Source organism: Dipodomys spectabilis, unplaced genomic scaffold, assembly GCF_019054845.1.
Source record: "Dipodomys spectabilis isolate Male_0828 unplaced genomic scaffold, ASM1905484v1 ptg000118l, whole genome shotgun sequence".
Lineage (NCBI taxonomy): Eukaryota > Metazoa > Chordata > Mammalia > Rodentia > Heteromyidae > Dipodomys > Dipodomys spectabilis.
In genome coordinates, this window is record NW_024870795.1 from 6523843 (window position 1) to 6543812 (window position 19970).

The 19970-nt window shown below is 55.3% G+C and overlaps 1 protein-coding gene across 1 annotated transcript; it reads right to left on the reverse strand.

Annotated features, from left to right (window-relative positions):
• Positions 1 to 1476: 1476 nt before the first annotated feature.
• Ahdc1 (AT-hook DNA binding motif containing 1) lies at positions 1477 to 19154 on the reverse strand. Its single transcript, XM_042688511.1, has 3 exons — positions 19123 to 19154; positions 13902 to 18818; positions 1477 to 2070 (listed from the first exon to the last, which is right to left on the reverse strand). The coding sequence occupies exon 2, from the start codon at positions 18742 to 18744 to the stop codon at positions 13945 to 13947; it is 4800 nt and encodes a 1599-aa protein (XP_042544445.1). The 5' UTR covers positions 18745 to 18818; positions 19123 to 19154; the 3' UTR covers positions 1477 to 2070; positions 13902 to 13944.
• Positions 19155 to 19970: the final 816 nt, after the last annotated feature.

Sequence of the window (19970 nt, forward strand, 5' to 3'; positions counted from 1 at the left end):
GCAAAGCTGGTGCTCCCACCTCTAATCCTAAATCCTAACTACTCAGAAGGCTGAGATCTAAGGATCAAGGTTTGAAGCTAACTTGGGCAGGAGTATCTGTGAGACTCTTATCTCCAATTAACCACCAAATAGAAAAAAAAAAAAAAAAGCCAGAGTAGAGCTGTGGCTCAAATGATAGAGCACTAGCTTTGAACAAAAAAAGCTCAGGGATGGGGCTGGGAAGGTGGCTCAGTGGTAGAGCGCTTGCCTTGCATGCATGAGGCCCTGGGTTCGATTCCTCAGCACCACATAAGCAGAAAAAGAAAAAAGCCGGAAGTGGCGCTGTGGCTCAAGTGGTAGAGCGCTAGCCTTGAGCTGAAGAGCTGAGGGACAGCGCCCAGGCCCAGAGTTCAGGCCCCATGACCGGACCCCCCCAAAAAAAAACAGCCAGCCCAGGCAGACAAATTCATGAGGCTCTTATCTCCATTAACTGCCAAAAAGCCAGGAAGGGATAGAGTAACAGCTCTGAGTGAAAAAGCTAAGCGACAGCACCTTGGGTTTAAGCCCCGGTGGCACAAAAAAAAAAAAAAAAAAAGCTCAGGGACAGGATCTGGGACTTGAGTTCAAGCTCCAGGATCAGCCCAAACAAACAACAACAAAGAGCAAAAAGCTAGCTATTAGTGTGGCTCAAGTGGTAAAGTGCCAGCTGAGCAAATACAGAGGTCTTGAGTTCAAGCTCCTCCACCTTGGGGTGGGGGGAAGGAAACAAAGAGATATTGGGCTAAAAGGCCAGAGACACAGAACAAATGAAGGCAGAGTCCTGAGACCAGGGCTGGAATGAGGGGGGGTCTAGAAGAAACTCAAGACTGGACACATGAAGGAGGATCCTTAGGGAGAATCCAACCCCCACTCCTTAAGTCCTAGGGCAAAATAATGATCAAGAGGTAGAATTTTCTGGGGCTGGGAAGGTGGCTCAGTGGTAGACTACTTGCCTTGCATCCATGAAGCCCTGGGTTCGATTCCTCAGCACCACATAAACAGAAAAAGCCAGAAGTGGCGCTGTGGCTCAAGTGGTAGAGCGCTAGCCTTGAGCTGAAGAGCTGGGGGACAGCTCCCAGACCCAGAGTTCAGGCCCCACGACCAACAAAAAAATTTTTTTTCCATTTAGGGCAGAATACATGGACCAGGGGTCAGGGAAGTCCTGAGGACCAAACCAGTCTGCAGGGGTGGGGGGGATGGTAATGAGGGGGAGGGTGTCAAAGGCAGGAAAAGTCTGCAGCCTACAGTGGAATGGGGGAGAAGGGGGACCCCAGATTTCAAGCAGATGTCAGATGTAGCAGGGAACACATGTAGGTATTTCAATTCCTCTGGGGAACCAGTGGCTGGTGACAAAATCCAGCTGTGTCCCTCCTACTCCGCCCCCCTCCCCCCTCCCCCCTCCTCCCTTCACAAGACACAAGTGGTTTTTTTTTTTTTTTTTTTGCTTTTTTTCATTTCTTTTTAATACAAACTTGGATCTTTGGGTGTGTCCTGCCAACAGAAAGCAACAACAACAACAGAAGAGAAAACCCAAGAGTGAAAAATAAGAAAGAAAAGGGGAAAAAAAAAAAAAAAGCTCCCGTAAGAGGTTCTTCTCCCTTCCCCCCCACCATGCGAATTTGCACACCACGGGACCACAGCAGGTTTACAGAATGCAATATACAATCCACGATTTATAATAAAACAGTATATACAATAAATAGGATATTGTTCATTTTTGTCGAACGACCTGTAGATAAATTTCTCAGTGCACACTTGCGGGGGCTCTGGACACTTGGAGGCCCCCTCGCAACCTCTTGCACACGCACTCTCTCTCGCTCTCTCTTTTTTTTTTTGTCTTTTTCTAAAACTGTGTTTTTGTCTTTAAGTTTTGTACATTTTTAAAAAGTATTTACAATTGCTGGTTTTGTGCAGAAAAGGGCTCACCTTCGGCTTCTGCGTGGAGGAGATGGGCAGGGAGGGTTAGGGTTGGGGTGGGGAGCAAAGGGCAGGCTTTCCTGCCAGAGGACAATGTGGACACGAGGAGGGGTCTTGGCGTTGGTTTTCTGAAAGCTGCAAAGAAACACAAGAGAAGAGGCAGAAGTCAGCAGCAGGCAGACACTGAACGTTGAGACCAGGAAGACTAAGAGTCCCCCTCCCCTGTGCTCCATTCCCACCAAGATTCTGGGAGAAGCTAATCATATGGTTTCTTTCCCCAGATCTAGCTCCCACATGACTTTGGGACTACATGTGGCCTTCTCTGAGCTCAATTTCTCTCTGTAAAACAAGCATGCGAATCAGGCGCTGGTGGATCACATCTGTTACCCTAGCTACTCAGGAGGCTGAGATCTGAGGATCACTGTTCAAAGCCAGCCTGGGGAGGAAAGTCCCTGAGACTCTTATCTCCAATATACCACCAAAAAACCAGAAGTGGCAATGTGGCTCAAGTGGTAGAGCGCACACCTTGAGCTGAAGAGCTCAGGGACAGTGCCCAGGCCTAGAAATCAAGCCCCATGACCAACAAAACAAAAACAAACAACCAAGCATGCATAAGCCTGCACTAAGAAGCCATGGCTGGGCTGAGTGTCAGGGTCCCAAGCAGCAGGCTTGTAAAGAGCTCAGGCTCTTGGAGTTAGGCATGACTGAGTTCAAATGCAAACACCACCATTTAAGGAAGCTCTGGGACAGCAGGGTGGCTTAGGCTTCTGTGAGCCTCAGTTTACTAATCAGTAAACTGATTCAGGAGAGTGAGGCAGAAGAACCTTCAGTGTTAGGCCAGCCTGGACTACACAGCAAGACCTTGTCTCAACACAACAAGTCCAAACAAAAACAAAACACTAGGGGGTGGGGGGATGGGCATTACAACTACCCCCCCAGAGGTTTGTTGGCAGGATTCAGTGTCTTAAGGCAGACAAGGCTGAACACAAATGCACAATAAATGTATTACCACTTGCTATTATTTTTCCTGGAGCCAGTCGGGTTCTCCAAACCTCAGATTCCTAATGTCACAATGAGTTCATTTACTAATTCTTTTCCCCACCTAGGCTGTTGCGAGGAACACAGCAAGGAGGAGGACAGAGACGGCACAGCACAGCTGTGAGCCACTGCTTCAATTTTCTCTAAATCCAACCTTTTCCTAGCCTACCCATGCCGTTCTGTTCCTTAGAGAGTGAGGTGATGAGGAAGTCTGTCTGAATGAAGAAAGAACTGCCCAGCAGGCTGCCACCTGTGTTTGGTGGAACGCTGCCTTCCCGAAGCTCCCAAGCCCCCCACGAGCAGTAGACTGGGGTATGGTCCCCTTCCTAGGCAGCCCCAATCACCTTTGGGAGACCTGATTTCCCTATCCAGAACCCCCGTCACACTAGACCCTCTGGATTCACAGCTTTATGCCGTGAGGACTGAGCTGCCCAGAGCAGGGTCGGCTTGGTTAGTGCTCTGGTCTGCCTGCCACTTCCTCAAGATTAGGGGCAGGGGTGGGGGTGGGGGGTGCTAAAAGTGCCTCCTGAGCCTCCTCAGCCAGCCAGCCACCGAGCCATCCATCCTCCCGCGGCCACAGGAGCCAGGAGGCGACAGGAGGCGACGGAAAGCTCTCCTCGCTTGTACTTTCTTGGCTTCCCTTCCAACAGGCCACATTGACATTCTGCTCAGCCTCAGCTGCTGTCTGCTGGGCAGTCAGCCTGGGGACGACTTTTGTCCCAGGGTTGGACTTGCCAGGACACCCCCAAGAGCTAGGGGATGGGGTGGGCTCCTGAAGGGCAAGGGCAGCAGCCAATCCTGCTGACGGGAGCAGGCAGTGGCGGGCACTGCGACACTGGCGGGTCCGTGGTGGGTGAGGGGAAGTGGTATCTATGAGGTGGCCCTTGGGGTGGGAAGCAAAAAAGTAGCTCTTGGTCTCTGCAATGAGGGTGAGAAGCAGGACCAGCTGCAGAGATTAGGGGGCAGGAGGATGCTCTGGGGGGGGGGGTGCCAGGCTGGGGGTGGGGCTGAGGGCCTCTCTCCAGAAGCTGGCCTCATTGCAGGTGAAGGACAGTGGCCAAGCTGGGTAACTAGCGAGGGGAGATTTACGGTGGGCCGTTCCAAACACTCTGCACATCAACAGTGATGAGCCTCAGCTTTTCCCCCAAGGGCCTGGGGCAGGAAGAGAGGCTCTGCACAAATCCCTGCCTCTCCCACCCCCACCAGCCCTCAGCCACTGCCAGTGACCCTCTCCAAGCCAGGTCTCCATGGTGATCTCAGCCCAGCAGGCGGCTTCTGCCAGAACCTTCCTGGGGTGCCCGCGGCCAGGCAGCAGGAGGCTTTCTCACCCTCTGCTAAGCCGCCCAGTGCGTCTCACCTTCCTCCTCCCTGCGCCCTCCCAGCTTTCAGGACTTGGCCAGCCACAGACTCTGGCAGAATCTGGGAGAGGATAGGAGGTGGGGAGGGGGAAAAGGGAGAATGCTATGGCTGTGTCGAACTCACATCTCACTAGACTCAACTGTCTGTGTAAGAGACTCAAACGCTAAGGTGCCAAGCCTGGTGTCAGGCACTAGAAACAGTCTTCTGCTCTGGTCCTGCCTTTGAGGGGCTCATGCAAAGCAGACCTACGACCAGGCACTTTATGCAGGGAGATGAAGAAGAACCAGGAGCAGGGGTACCTAACAATCTTGGCAGAAGGTATTGGGCTCTTGGTTCACTGTTGAGCACAGTGCCTAGCACACGGTGCTCTCAAATGCGTGGAGCGAATGACAGAGCGATGACTGATCAGAGGCAGGTCAGCATGTCAAGGTCCAGCTCAGCTCTTGCACACCTCCAGGACGCCTCCTTAGAGCACCCTGTTACCATAGCTACCGGTGTACTTGTCATTCTCTCCAGGGCACAGGCCTGCAGGTGGTACCTCTGTATTCTCAATCCCAGCATGCACCTGGCCCCAGAACACCAACCACTGTTCCTAAGACTTAACCTTTTAATGGCTCTACAAGGAACCTCAGAGCCACATTCCACCAAGCTGTCATGTCTAGAAGTTTTCAAATCAGGTACCACAACCTTCAGTGCCTCTTGCCTGGCAGTGGGAGTAGGCTTGGTGGGCACTAAAGGGTAGCTGAGTTGAAATTTAAAGGGCTGTAGATAGACATCAGGTTTCCCAGAGAGCTGGTCTCTCCCCAAAAGAAGGCTATACTTGTGCATTTACTTAAGCAACTGGCAAATATGCATTCATGTTCACTCTCAGGGCACATGCTAACATTTAACTTATACTAGTCTCTGCCTCAAGAAGAGGGAAGTTCAGTGACAAATAAAGAGTAGAAAGCAAAGTGTATGAGAATGAGATTAACTCACTGTGTTACCTAGATCAAGGCCCTTCCTGCATCTGGGCCTCAGCCAGGTGCCAGCGTCTTACACCCGTAATCTTAGCTACCCAAGAGGCTGAGATATGAGGATTGCAGTTCGAAGCCAGCCCAGGCAGGAAACTGTGAGACTTCTTATCTCCAATAAAGTACTTGAGAAAGCTGGAAGTGGCACTGTAGCTCAAGTGGTAGAGTGCTAGCCTTTAGCGAAAGAAGCTTAGGGACAGTGCCCAGGCTGAGTTCAAGTCCCAGGACCAGCAAAAAAAAAAAAGGGGAAGCGGGGGGAGCTCAAACAGGTAATGAGGGGGATCTTTTTTTTTTTTTTGGGTCTGGTCGTGGGGCCTGAACTCTGGGCCTGAGCGCTGTCCCTCAGCTCTTTAGCTAGCGCTCTACCCCTTGAGCCACAGCGCCACTTCCGGCTTTTTTTCTTTTTGCTTATGTGGTGCTGAGGAATCGAACCCAGGGCCTCATGCATGCAAGGTAAGCGCTCTACCACTGAGCCACCTTCCCAGCTCCACGAGGGGAATCTTGAGGAGCCAAGATGGTCTTCCAAGGACCACAGCTACCTGAGTGACCCGCCTTCCAGTATTTCCAGGCTGTCAGGCCTGAGCTGCCTAAACACAGAGATGATACCACTTCAGGGTTCAGACTACACTTGACTGGAAGAAATACCATTGGGGGCTGGGAATGTGTTTTAGGGGTAGAGTGCTTGCCTCATATGCATGAAGCCCTGAGTTCGATTCCTCAGTACCACACACATAGAAAAAGCCTGAAGTGGCACTATGGCTCAAGTGATAGAGTGCTAGCCTTGAAAGCTCAGGGACAGTGCCCCAACCCAGAGTCTAAGTCTCAGAACTGGCAAAAAGAAAAAACAAAACAACCATCAGGTTGTCTATGAGGTCTCACAAGGAGGTTCCCAACTGGGGAGGGGCAGGATGCGGGGTTCTCCCCTCAAGTTTTTTTCTTTTTTGGTTGCTTGTGAGGCTTGAATTCTGGGCCTGGGCGCTGTCCCTCAGCTCTTCAGCTCAAGGCGAGCGTTCTACCACTTGAACCACAGCGCCACTTCTGGCTTTTTCTGTTTATGTGGTACTGAGGGATCGACCCCGGGGCCTCATGCATACCAGGCAAGCACTCTACCATCGAGCCACCTTCCTAGCCCTGGTTTTTTTTCATTTTGTTTTGTTTTGCCAGTCCTGGGAATTGAATTCAGGACCTGGACACTGTCCTTGAGCCTCTCTTGAGCCACAGAGCCACTTCTGGCTTTTTCTGTTTATGTAGTATTAAGGACTCGAACCCAGGGCTTCATGCATGCTAGGCAAGCACTCTACCACTAAGCTACATTCCCAGCCCCTCTCCCTCAGTTTTTTTTTTTTCAAACAGGGTCTACTACTGGCCAGAGGCATTCTTTAATCTCTGGCTCTGCCAGTCACTTCCCATTCTTCATCCGCTGCTGGGCACAGAGATTTAAAATGCTAGAGGGACCCCACAGAGTTCACATCCATGGACATTCATGTCTGTCACATGCCAAAGCATCATCATATTCCCTTTATACCTTCCCCCTCGTCCCTCTCTCTCCCCTCTCTCTGTCTCTCTCTCTCTCACACACACACACAGAGCTTTCCCTCTCTCCCAGCTAGGGATATCTTATATGTAAAGTCAGGGTCATCAATCGTATGTGCTGGACAGGCAGATGAAATGGGGTGATCCTTGGCTCTACTGTTACCTGCTTTGATGACCAGGTGGCTGAGTCCCTAGACCAGTCCTCTGTAAACTAGCCCTGACTGACTGTGTCAGTTTACTTATATGACCCTTGTCCACTTGCCACTCCTTTTTCATGATTCTCCCATTCTCCATGCTCATCTTTGACTCGTTAGAATACAGACACATTCCCTGACCTGTCCCAGGAACAATGAGACAGTGGGGTAGGGAGATAGTAGCAGGGATGAGTAAGTGGCCAAAAGGGTTTGATGGCTAGTGAGGACATTCCCAAGAAGGGCTGTCACCATGCATACAGGGCCAGAGACTAAGCGTGTCTGGGAGGAGGTGAAGTCAGGGAAAAGACAGGAACTGGCAGGTGGGAAGACCACGGTGGATAGGAGGGGACAGCGCAGGCCAGGGAAGTAGGAAAGCAACAGGGCACCTTCAGGAAAGACCCTTCCCGTAAAGCCTCCTCACTCCAGATTTTCTCGTTGGGCAAGGAAGGCTGAGTGTGAGAGAGGCGGGGCTCAAGGGAGGCGGTGCCAGGACACAAGCCCTGAGTATCTTCAGCACCAGGCCAGGAAGACTGGCCTGTATTTTGCGGGCAAGGAGGCTGGAGAGGAAGGATTGCAATCAAAAGGTGTGAAGCATGGAGTTGCAGGAGCAGATGTGCTTTAATCAATTCATCCAATAAATATTTTAGGGGCTCCAGACACCAGGCATCTAAAAATACTGAACAATAAGCACTTTGGCGGCTTGGTGGGGAGAATGGACTCCAGTGGGGGAGGGGTGGGTGGGCTGGAAACCCTCACTGTGGAGTAGGGCTCCAGGCTCTGAAGTCAGGACCCATTTCTGGCCTCCAGGGAAGGTCTTGTTGCCTGCCCCACTCTGGTGGCTCAGGAGAGTGGCAGAGTCCCTTCCCTGGAGAGTGGTGACCACGTGAGAGTTTTTAATGAATCTCTGCTTCCAGGCTGGAAGTCCCCCCGAGGGCAGGGCCTTGCCCATCTGCTCAGCAGTGCCCTTAGCACAGGACACTGCCTAGCCCAGAGTAGGGTTCAGTTCCTGGGTGCTGAACACTGATTCCCACACTTCCCCCACCCTCTAGGCCTAGACTCAGGGCAGCACTTGCTGCAAGGTTTATAATGAGAAAGCAGTGGGGGGAAGATCGGGACATATTACAAATTTACAAAGAGTTTTCGGAGGATTGGTGAGGCTTACCATGGGCAGAGTTTCTGTCTGACCCAGGTCAGTTTTGAGGCTAGGTCTTATATCCCCAGGCTTCGGCTCCTCTGGGGTAGGGCTTATCTTACCCTAGGTCCTTCTTCCCAAGAGTGTCCGAGGCAGGGAACTTAGGGATATTTCAACATCTCCCTTCAAAGACCAAATGCCCATGAAATACAAGGTCCTTTTTAGAGGGCAGCAGGCCACAGAAGCTGGAGGACTAGATCTGGCCTGAGCGAAGGCCCATTAAGCTCAGGAGGTGTGCGAGGCACACACAGGCTCTGTGGGGAGGTCTCCATCCACCCTCCGCCACCCACTGACTGCATGCTTGCCGCGAGCCAGGACCCTGCTACGTGCTTCCTTCACATGTAATCTCCTCTAATTCTCACCCGACATGCAGAGCTGCGTGACTCAGTACTGGGTCACCTAGGTGGTAAGGGATGGAACCATGTTGTGCACACAGGCCTGTCTGTGACTACAGGTAGGCCTTTAGCTATTTCCCTTCAGGTTTGCTCTGGGTGGTGGGGTGCTGGGAGAGAAGAGGGTGCTTAGATCAGGGCCTGGAATATACACAGCTGTGAGAGGGGCAAGAGAGGAAATGGAGGGAGGATGGCCTCAGAGCAGGGAAGGACTGGTTGAGCCATGACGTGAAGCTTCTCACTCAGAGCCAGAGGCAAGATCAAGTGACCTCTCAAGGATTCGAGACAGAGAGACAGGCCTCTGAGCAGCCAGGCCTGGCCCACGGTTGAGCATGCCTGCTGACCCCGGCTGGATGTTGGCCTTGGAAACCGTCTCCTGCTCTGGTGAGGGCCCAGCTGGTGTAACCTTGGAGGACCTGTGACATTTCTCTTGGCCTCAGTTCCAGGCCTGAGAGGGAGTAGGGAGGGGAGAGAGGCACCGGAGATTCTCAAACACCTAACAGGTCCTTCCTACCCCTCACCCCTGCCCCGAGGGTCTGTTACAGCTGGCCTATAGGGTCTTGAGCCTATAGGGTCCCAGTATAATCAGTCTGCCTTGCTTTTCTTTTGTCAGTTGTGGGGTTTGAACTCTGGGCTTGGGTGCTGTCCTTGTGCTCTTTAGCTCAAGGCGAGTGCTCTACTGCTTGAGCCACAGCACCACTTCCGGTTTTCTGGTAGTTAACTGGAGATAAGAGTCTCATGGACGTTCCTGCCCAGGCTGGCTTTGAACTGCGATCCTCAGAGCTCAGTCTCCTGAGTATCTAGGATTACAGACATGAGCCACCAGCGGCCGGCCTTGCTTTGCTTTAACAATTTCTGTGTGGGCCCAAGACTTGTCTCCGATGATGAGTCTCCTGTCTCTTTCCTGTCAGCCACAGTTCTCAAGCCCAGCCATTCCCAATATTCCCTAGTCTCCTGACCTTTCATCCTACACTGGCATTGCCAGGTGACCTGCCTGAAGTGCTCTTCCCTGTCGCCAAAGCTCGCCTGTTCTTCAAGGTCAAGTTCAAGTGAAGTTTCTTCCACAGACTCACAAAATGCAACCTGTCAGTTTGAAGACAGGGAACCGGGAAGTGGAACAGAGAGGAAAGGAGCAGCCATGTGGCAGGCCCAGAGAGACAGGAGTGCGTTCGTTCATTCCAAATCTGGCTGCACCATTTACTAACTACAGATCCCCCAGGGAGGGTTCTGTCTCCTCCTTTCCTAACCTCTCTGAGGGGTTGCTGTGGGCAGTGGCACACAACGGGGCCCCTTTTTTCACTAAGTAGGCAGAGGGATGACTCTTGACCATTCACTGCCTGCTGCAGTCCTTGACCCTCCCAGCAAACACTTCCTTCCAGGTGTTTCTAGTACTGGAGCATGAACTCAGAGCCTGTGCTCAACACTAGTGCTCTGAGCCACAGCTCCACTTCTGCCTTTTTGGTGGCTAACTGGAGATGAGTCTCATGGACTTTCCTGCCCAGGCTGGCTTTGAACTGAAATACTCAGATCTCAGGCTCCTGAGTAGCTAGGCTTACAGGTGTGAGCCACTGGGACCTGGTAGGGCTTTTGTGTGTGTGTGTCAGTCATGGGGCTTGGGCACTGTCCCTGAGCTCTTTTGCTCAAAGCTAGTGCTCTACTACTTGAGCCACAGTGCCACTTCCAGTTTTTGAGTGGTTAATTGGAGATTAGAGTCTCACAGGGACTTTTCTGCCTGGGTTGGCTTTGAACCACGATCCTCAGATCTCAGCCTCCTGAGTAGCTAAGATTTCAGGCATGAGCCACCGGCACCTGGCTTGGCATGGCTTTTTGCTTCCAGGTTCTTTGTGTACTTGTTTTAAGCTTCCTTGGGTAGACACGGAATTGGAGGCCAGAGACCATATCTGCTTTGTTTCCCCAGCACCTGGCATTGAATGAGCTGGGTGAGGCTCAAGATTCATGGGTAAGCTGAATTATTGCTTCCCTAGTGCCCAGTGTCAAAGCTGCTCACTGTTGGCGAGGGAGCGTGGCATTGTCTTCTCTGCTTACGCCTTCTGTTGACGATGTGACTCCCTCTATTAATTCTTCCTCACTACTCCCCTCCCCATCTCTCCACCCGTTCTCACTGCCACCCCTAGCAATGGACAGGGGAGTTTGGGAGGCATCTTAGCCGAAGCAGGGAGCCTCCCATGCTGGTCCAGGTACGCTCTCTGCCTGTCTGAACTACTGCAATTGGCCTCCCTATTTCAACATCTGCCCAATTCCACTGTGCCCCACACTCCAGCCGAGAACCTTCTCTTCAGTGGTTCCCTGCGTGCCTTGATTTGAATAATTCAAACTCCTTGCAACACCCTGTCTGCCTTGCTTTCATTTAGCTTTAGTGTCTTCCTCTCATTTCTTCAGAGCTGAGCCTCTGCCTGCCTGCCTCAAGGCTGCACCCACTGCTGTTCCCTCTGCCCACAACTTGTGTAGCAGCTTCGTCCCCTCGTCCTTCGGGCAGTAGCCGCAAGGTCTGGGCAGTCGGCTGCAGGTTCTCATAATCCCCTGGCTTCCTTTTTCTCATACTGCCCTTCCCACGGCTGTAACTACCAAATGTTCCGTGTCATCCTGCTTAGTGTTTTCCTCTAACCCAAAGCCGCCTGAGGACCAAGTGCCTCACCTGTGGTGTTCACTCTGGTGCCCCAATGGCTGGCAGGAAGGGGGTGCTGCGCAGATGTCTTTGGAACAACTGCATGCATTGGCTTGAGGACAGTGCTGTTAACTCGCAGCCCTGGGTGGGGAGCAGGGCCAGAATGTGGGGCTGGATGGCATCCCAGTTCCTCCTGTGTTCAGGCCTCACTGGGTGGTTCCATTATGCACTGCACTGAGCTGTGACCTGCCCAAACACCCAGCCCCCACACCCGTTCATTTTTCCCACCCAGAGCCTGGGAGGAACAGTTTTTGGATTATTCACATTTCTGGATTATCCATGAGACATCTTCCCTCCAGTGAAAAGGATCAAGAGTTTGACATTTTAAACCCTAAGCAGCTTCTCCCAGACCTGCTTCAGATCTGCGGCTCTGCTGCTTGCAGTGAGAGGCATGGGGAATAGAAGGCCATTTTAATCTTGGCCTGGCTGCATTAGGAAGGAAAATCTGCTGCCAAAAGAGGGGAAAAAAAAGGAAGAAGAAAAAAAAGAAGTTGGATCCATTGTCTCTGCCATGCAGAGTGGTAAAAGCCTAAGAGACGATTGAGGTCAATTTCCTTGAGCAGATGGGGAAACAGAGGCAAGAGAGGGGCAAGGGCTTGGTTAAGAGCGCGTAGCAAGCTGGTAGCCCATTGGAGCCTGGTCCTCCCCCAGGTCTCTCGCGCCCCAGTACTGTTCTGTGTCACTCAGGCACCAGGGCAGCTGGAGTCTACCAGAGAGTGGGTAATAAGTTCCCATTGACTTAACTTCAGGACCCTGAGTCACTCTGGCCTTGAATGGCCTCCTCAGAGCAGAAATGGGGCTTTCCGGGAGGCCAGCCCATCCATCCCCAGGAAGGGAAACTCTCTGGAGGCTTTGGAGTAACAAAGACAAAAAGTGAGGGTCTCAGACCTGTCCTCACCTCACCTCACTGCCAGTTACTACATCTGGGCATTTTTTTTTTTTTTTGGTCATGGGGCCTGAACTCAGGGCCTGGGCATTGTCCTTCAGCTCTTCAGCTCAAGGTGAGCACTCTACCACTTGAGCCACAGTGCCACTTCCAGTTTTCTGGTGGTTAACTGGAGATAAGAGTCTCATGGACTTTCTTGCCCAGGCTGGCTTTTGATCCATGACCCTCAGATCTCAGCCTCCTGAGTAGCTAGGATTACAGGCATGAGCCACTATTGCCTGGCTTCTGGGCCGGTTTTGTGACAGGTTATCTGTTGTCTAATGGAGCTAGTTGTGGCTGTATTCTGAAATAGGTTGTGCTTATGGAATACCATTTCTTCAACCTATTCCTTTTGGTCATTTGGGAATATTTTCTCTGATATTCCTTTTCTAAAATGCAAAATTTTTTCTTTGTGTGTGTGTGTGTGTGTGTGTGTGCGCGCACACACACACACACACACACACACACTTGAACTCAGAACCTTTGTACCCTGCCTTAGCTTTTTTGCTCAAGGGTGGTGCTTAAGCCACACATCCACCTTCAGATTTTGCTTGGTTAATTGGAGACAAGAGTCTGAAGAGTTTTCAGTCTGGGTTGGCTTCAAACTGTGATCTTTCAGGTCTTAGCCTCCTGAGTAGCTGGGATCATAGGAGTGAGCCACTAGCACCTGAAACTACCTTACAATATTTAACCGGTCGCTTAGAGATGCGTTTGCTATGAGGAAAAGATCTGACTTTAGGGTCAAAACATCCTCTCTGGGACAGTTATTGGTGGCAGGTTTCCAGGGACGGTCGTTCCCCGTGTGAATCCCTGATCACAGAGCCTACTTCAGGCCAAAGATGTTGACTATTAGCCATCAAAGATACCGGGGAAGACAAATGGGGAGCCTCTGGGTCATTCTACACAAGCACTTGCAGAGTGTGTTATGAGAACATATGGGGTGCGCCAAGAGCGTCCGATGGACCTACAACTCTGGATTAGCCCTGAGTGGATGACCGACCTGCTTCTCCCTTCCTGGACTCACAGGACGATGTAAATACTTTCCCTTGTAAAAGGTCAAGTGGTGAGAATTTCTTGCCCAAGGCCTAAGCATGCACTAGGGAAACATCTGTTTGATAAACCAAGCTAGAAGGTCCTATCTAGTCCGTGTTTTCCCTACCATGCCAATGATCGGTATCTCCCAATGTCCTGCTGGGTTTCTACCCAAGCTCCATTTCAGCCCCAAGACTGTACAACCCCTAATCCTTTTTTTTTTTTTGGGTCCGGTCGTGGGGCCTGAACTCTGGGCCTGGGCGCTGTCCCTCAGCTCTTCAGCTCAAGGCTAGCGCTCTACCACTTGAGACACAGCGCCACTTCTGGCTTTTTTCTTTTTGCTTATGTGGTGCTGAGGAATCGAACCCAGGGCCTCATACATGCAAGGCGAGCGCTCTACCACTGAGCCACCTTCCCAGCCCTACAACCCCTAATCCTGAGCCTCTCTTCCCTGCTGCCAGGTCTCCCAGTTTGTCCTTGAATCCTGTAGATGAGTCCTGCTCATCTCTCTGTACCTCTTCTTCCCGTCTAACCATTAACATCCTCAAATTTTAGCCCACTGCCCAGACCTCTGCCCACTCCACCCCAAACCCCAGACTCACCCAGGAACAAAACCTCACGGTCCAGTTGGCACTTCAGTTGGCACTACAGGGAGGTGACGGTGAATGTGTCCTCAGGGTGAGGTTCCGCCATGGGCCCCAGGAAGCTGCTCTTGGGGCCCCCACCCAGGCCAGGATGTGCCTGTGGCATAAAGCCTGGATACCTGTAGGCAGTGTCCTGCAGGGGCAGCAGCGAGTCCCTTGGCACAGGGGACAGGGTCAAGTCACTAAGGAGTGGGCAGCCATAGCCAGCAGCGGCTGCAGCAGGGCCACGGGGTGGACCGGGTGGCCGGGCCATCTCCAGTGGCTCCTTGTCGGCCTTGGGTGTGGCTGGTGGGCTAGCCAGGTGAGGGGCACTGAGGCACGCGGCCTCCGTCCTGCCCAGAAAGTCAGCTAGCAGCCCCGATCCCACCTTGCCTTCATAGGGTGGGCTACGGGCGGCGGAGCCCGGTGGGTACCAATAGGCTGTGCCCTTGCAGCTGGGGGAATCATAGTGCGGCTGGCCCAGCGGCAGGTCCCGGCAGCTCAGGTGGGCCTGGGCTGCAGCTGTGTGGCCCAGGCTGGCCCCCTGGAGCCCATGCTTGAGGGGCTCACAGGCAGTCAGCTTTGTGGGTGGTGGCCGGAGCTCTTCCTTGAAGCCTAGTGTGGGCGAGCAGGTGGGCGAGTAAGCCTTCTGCAGGCCAGCATCAAACACCGTGGGCGGGTGGGCCAGTGGTGGGAAATGCTTGCCATCCAGCTCAGGAGCACCCAGGCTGGGTGAGTCGCAGTGGAAGCCTTGGCCAAAAGTGCCGTCGGAAGGTGTGGATGGGTTCATGGAGTAGGGTCCCATGAAGTCACAGGGATCCCGTTCTCCCACACTGAAGGCCCTGGACTGTGAGGGCAGTGGAGACATGCTGCTGTCCCCACTGTAGTAATCGAGGCCAAGGTCTGGGCTGTCCTGAAACAGCGGATTGACCGGCTGTGGCTTGGGGATGAACTTGGCTTTGGCTGCTGCACCACCTCTCTCCTTCTTGGCTGAGCAAGCCCCACCCCCCCGACCACCCCGTGGTTGCCGGGGCCCAGTGCTTCGTTTGGATGGGTAGCCCGAGGCAGTGGCCGAGGCAGATGTGGAGAAGCCTAGATGCGAGGCTTCGAACAGGTCCACCTTCTTCCGCCGTCCACGGCCGGGCTTGGAGCTGCTCTGGAAGAGGACGCTCTGGTTCCAGTTGTAGCCGGGGGCGGAGGATGCCTCATTCCAGTCCATCATCAGTTTCTCCAGGCTGGACAGGCTCGACTGGCCCTCGCTGCTGGAGGCCTCACTGTTGGCACGCCGAAAACCGCCCCCTCCGACGGGCTGATTGAACTGGGTGCTGTCGGAGGAGGACTCGGAGAAGGTCTCCGACACGGTGGTCTGCTGCTTCACCTTCTGCGGCGTGTAGTTGGAGATGTCCAGGATCACGTTGGGCTCGCTGACGTGGCAGTCGAAACTGGGATTGTAGAGCTGACTGAAGGCCTCAGAGGCCCAGTCCAGGCCTCCGTAGCCCTGCCGGAAAGGCCACTGAGAAGCCCCCGAAAACTGCCGACAGTTCTCAGGCGAGGGCTGAAAGGAGGAGGAGGAGGAGGAGGCGGCAGAGGCTGCGGAGGTGGCAGAAGCTGTGGTGCCCTTGGGCACCATGTAGCCACCGGGGGAGACGGTGCTAGCACGACTATCACAGCGCAGGGGAGTGGGGGCTGAGCCGGAGAAGGGGGTACCTTCAGAGCTGTTGAAGAAAGAGGCCTTGCCGGGGGGCAGGCAGGGGCCCCCAGCGGGAGGGGGCGCGTAGCCAGCGCTGTGGGCACTGCTGGGAGAGGCAGGCAGGCTGTTGCCACTGCCGTAGGCAAAGCTGCAGTCCTTGCTGTTAGCACAGTCCTGACCCGAGAAGGGCTTGGCCGGGGCGAACACACTTTGTCCAGCCCCATAGCCACCGTACTGGGGAGGGTAGGTGTTGGCAGGGGGGTGGGTGGTGGGAGAGCGCGCCACAGCTGAGGGCGGGGGTGCCAGCTTTGGGAAGGCCTCAGCCGCCCGACAGTCTGAAGTGGCTGGGGTTATCCCGTAGCTCGTTGCCCGTCCTGGCGGGAAGGTCTGGCGACTGGAAAGGACAGGCTGGAAGGAGGGGTCTGCCCCGCCCCCACTGCTGCCCACCGCCACTGGGCTGGCCTTGGCTCCCCGGCTGGGGAAGGTGGCCAGGCCCCGCTGGGCAGGCAGGGCACTGGAGGGAGGCCCTGCATAGGTGCCTGATGCCTTCCGGGACTCTGGGCGAGAGGCTGAGAGGGCAAAGTCCAAGAGGTCGGAGGAGTCATCGGAATCGAGCAGGGAGCGGAAATAGCCAGTGAAGAGATTCTGGCGTTCCTGGCTGAGCTCTGTCTGGCCCGAGGGTGCGCCCGTGCCGTAGTAGCTGCCGCGGCCTGAGGCCCCGCTCTCCAGCCCCGTGGAGGCAAAGGCCCGGGCCTCGGCCCCCTGGAACCCACAGTTTCGGCCAGCTTGCCCGCCTGGGTGCCCGTGGTGAGGGGCCCAGCCACCACCCTTGTCTCCCCCCCACTCGGCGCCGGCCTCTCCGAAGCCCGGGCCGCTGGGCACCTGGTCTGGAAACAGAGTCCCGTTCTTCCGAGACCTCCTCTTGCGCTTGGGCTTGCCAGTCATGGCATCCACCTCCCCTCGGCCCCGTTTCCGGGGGTGCCCCAACTCAGTGAGGCCGGGACCCCCAACCCCAGGGGCCGCCACGGCCACCACCTTCTTTTTCTTGCCGATGCCCTCAAAGAAGTCACTGAAGGAGCACCGGGCGGCCTTGGCTGCATGACCCCCGCCCCGGCCCCCAAAACCACCAGTTTTGCCCCCACGCCGTCGGAAACCCTGAACGCGATGCAGGAAGTGCGAGATGCTCTGCGTGTCCGGGGCCTGGTGTACGGACTCGGGCTCGCTGGGCGTCCAGCAGCGCGGCGGGGAGCACCGCCCGGCGCACTGGCTCTGGCGGTTCAGGAAGGCCAGCTTGGCGAGCACGTCCGAGTACTCGGCCTTACTGTCATTGGCATCAGCTGCATAGGACGGCTGGGGCGAGGCCAGCTTTTGCTTCCGCCGCCGCCGTTTCTTCACTTCCGGTATGGCCAGAGTGGCCGCCGCCACGGTGGCCGCCTCGGCCGCCACCACGGTTGGCTCCTTGGGCTTGCCGGGACCCAGCAGCAGGTTCTTCGGAGGGCGACCGCGCTTCCGCTTGAGAATGATGGGCATCTCTCCCGGGGGGAAGACCACGACCACGTTCCGCCCGTTGTTCTTCATCTTCAGCAGGGGAGTGGGCTCTGCGGACACGCGCAGGCCCAGCTCCTTGCCCTCCACGCTCAGGCTGCTGCTCAAGGACGACACCTTGTAGGTGGTCTTGTTCCGCCGCCCCAGCGACACAGGGATTTTCGCCATTTTCACCACCATGCGCCGTACGCCCCGGCACTTGCTTTTGCGGGTGGGGACGCCTGGGGTCTGGGAGGACTCTGGCTCCAGCTCTGGGACTGGGCCTGGCAGGGCGGGGGGCGGGGGAGGCGGTGGCGGTGGGGGCTCAGCGAGGGCAGCTGCCAGCCCCGTAGGCATAGGCAAGGGCAGCAGGCGGCCCTCAGGTCCAGCGTCTGCCTTCCGACCCCTGCCGGCTTTTCGCCTGCGACACAGAATCTTTGGCCTATCAGTGCGCCGCAAGGCGTACTTGGGGTGGCCCTCAGGCCCAGGAGGGCCATGGGGTGAGCACAAGTCCAGGCGCAAGGGCTCAGCCAATGGACAATGTCCCAGTGGCTGCTGGGGCTCCAGACGGCGCCCAGGGACATCCAGCAACTTAGGCAAGGGGTCAAGTGCCTGGGGATCGAGTAGCTGGGATTCTAGCGAGTCAGGAAGCGTATCCAGGGCCTGCAGGGCCAGGCTCGGCAGTCCCAGAGGATCCGCAAGAGGCTGCAGGGGTGGCAGCTCCAAAGCTTCCCCAAGTGGCTCTAGCGCCTGCGGGTCCAGGAAGCGGGGCTGGGGGTCCAGAAGCTGAGGCTCTGGCTCTGGCGATGGCGGCTCAAGGGCCTGGGCCTCTAGCAGTTGGGCCTCGGGGCAAGTAAGGGAGGCCAGCTCACTGAGGATGTCAGCGTCAGCGAGTTCCGAGTAATCAGGGCCATCTGGCTCGGGCTCGGGGGGCAGACCTGTGGCTGCAGCTGCGGCTCCAGGACTATGGCCTTGACCAGGCTGAGGACTGTCTCTAGGTTCGGGCTCGGGCTCGTAGAGGGGGTGGCCAGGCCGCTCTGACTTGGCATGAGGGGTGGTGCGCTCCTCAGGACTGCGGATGCTGTTGGCCAGACTGGGTGAGGAGAAGAAGCTGTACTGCAGGTCCCCGGGGGGAGGGGCCGGGGGCCGGCTCAGCCGCAGCCCACCACAGTCCAGATGCACGCCGCTGTGCTGCAGGTCCTGCGAGAGGCGGGTCAGGTCCTTCATGATGTCGATCAGCTGCACCACCGGACGCAGGTTCACACGGCCGTTGTCCCAGTGGCAGCGGGAGCTGTTACCGTCTCCGGCTGGTGTGGGGCAGCGGGCCTGGGAGATGGGCCGGGCTGCCCGAGGGGGTAGTGGGTCGTCTCCCTTGGCAAGGACTGGTGGGCGCCGGGTGCCGGGGTCCCGGCGTGGGGGTGGGCGTGGATTCTCAGAGAAAGTGTGGGTGGAGAAGGCCTTGTCGGGTGGGCTGGCGGGAGGCCTGGTAGGAAGTAAGGGCCGGGGGGTGGGGGGACCGCTGGGGTAGTACTTGGGCTCCCGGAGGTAGTCAGGAGAGCTGCACACGGCACTGGAAGTCACCACCAGGCCCTGGGGCTTCACACGCATCCTGACCTTGTCCTCCGAGGGCCGCCGGGCGGGGCCGGGGCTGACATGAGGGTGCGAGAAGCCGGGACCAGGACCTGCAGGAGAAGGATAGCAGGAGGTCCCACACTGCGCCGCTCAGCAGCTCCCATATAGGAGCAGCCCCCAGTCCTCCCCCCACCATCTCATCCTCCTGCTCCAGCCCTGCCCCGAGCCGCCTGTGGCTCCCATAGACAACTGACCCCCCTGCTACATCCTGCATCAGAGAGGCCCATTAGTTGGATGAGGTGACCACTTCAGATCAAGCTTAAGGGGAGGGCCAGAAGGTCCTGTTGTGGGCAAAGACTCTCTCCTTTCTGCTCCCATCCCGGAGGAGATTGCAACAGAATACCAGCCACTCACCCTCGGCTCTGCCGCCTGGGCTGTCACACTGGAAATCTCTGCGGACAACAAGACAGGCAACAGATCTGAATTCTCCACATGATGATTTCATGGCCACACTCAATCCCTGCCCACCTGCCCGCTGGCCCAGCCTCCTCCAAGTGCCACCCCCAGCTCCCTCCAGCGTGCCCACCCAGCTGACCTGGGAGAGAAAGGGCCCCCGTGCCTGGGGGCTCTGCCAGTCGCTGGCTGTCAGCTGGGGATGTTGCAGAGCAACTTCGGCCTGAGCCCAGGCCTTGGAGTGTGGACAGCGCCTGGAAAGGACCATCGCAGCTCAGGTTTAGTGAGCACCTACTGCGCGCCAGGCACTGGGTGGGAAGCTGTCCAGGCATCGCTTCATTTATTTCTTCATACCAATCCTGTGAGGTAGGGGCTATTAATAACCCCATTTTGCAGATGAAGAAATGGAGGCTCAGAGATGAAGTAACACCATTCATTTACATACTCATTTATGGGGTGCCTACTCTGTACAAGGACTGGATAAGCAGACATTGGTCAGATAATCAGAAATGATTTAATTATTAGTGGGATAAGAACTGCAAAGAAAAAGTTAAAGAGTGCCTGAGGTCAGAGGTCTAGCAATCACTAGAGTCAACAATAAAAGCCCGTATTTTGGGGATACTTTCTCTACTGCCAACAGTGGGCCAAGCACTTAATATAGATTATCTCACTTAATCCCCCTTCCAATCTGAGATCAATACAATTATCCTCACCCATTTTTACAGAAATCATCTATTGAAGGCCCTAAGTACCATGGGGGCAAGGGTGTCTGTCATTTTCACGGAATCTATCTCCCAACACCCACAACA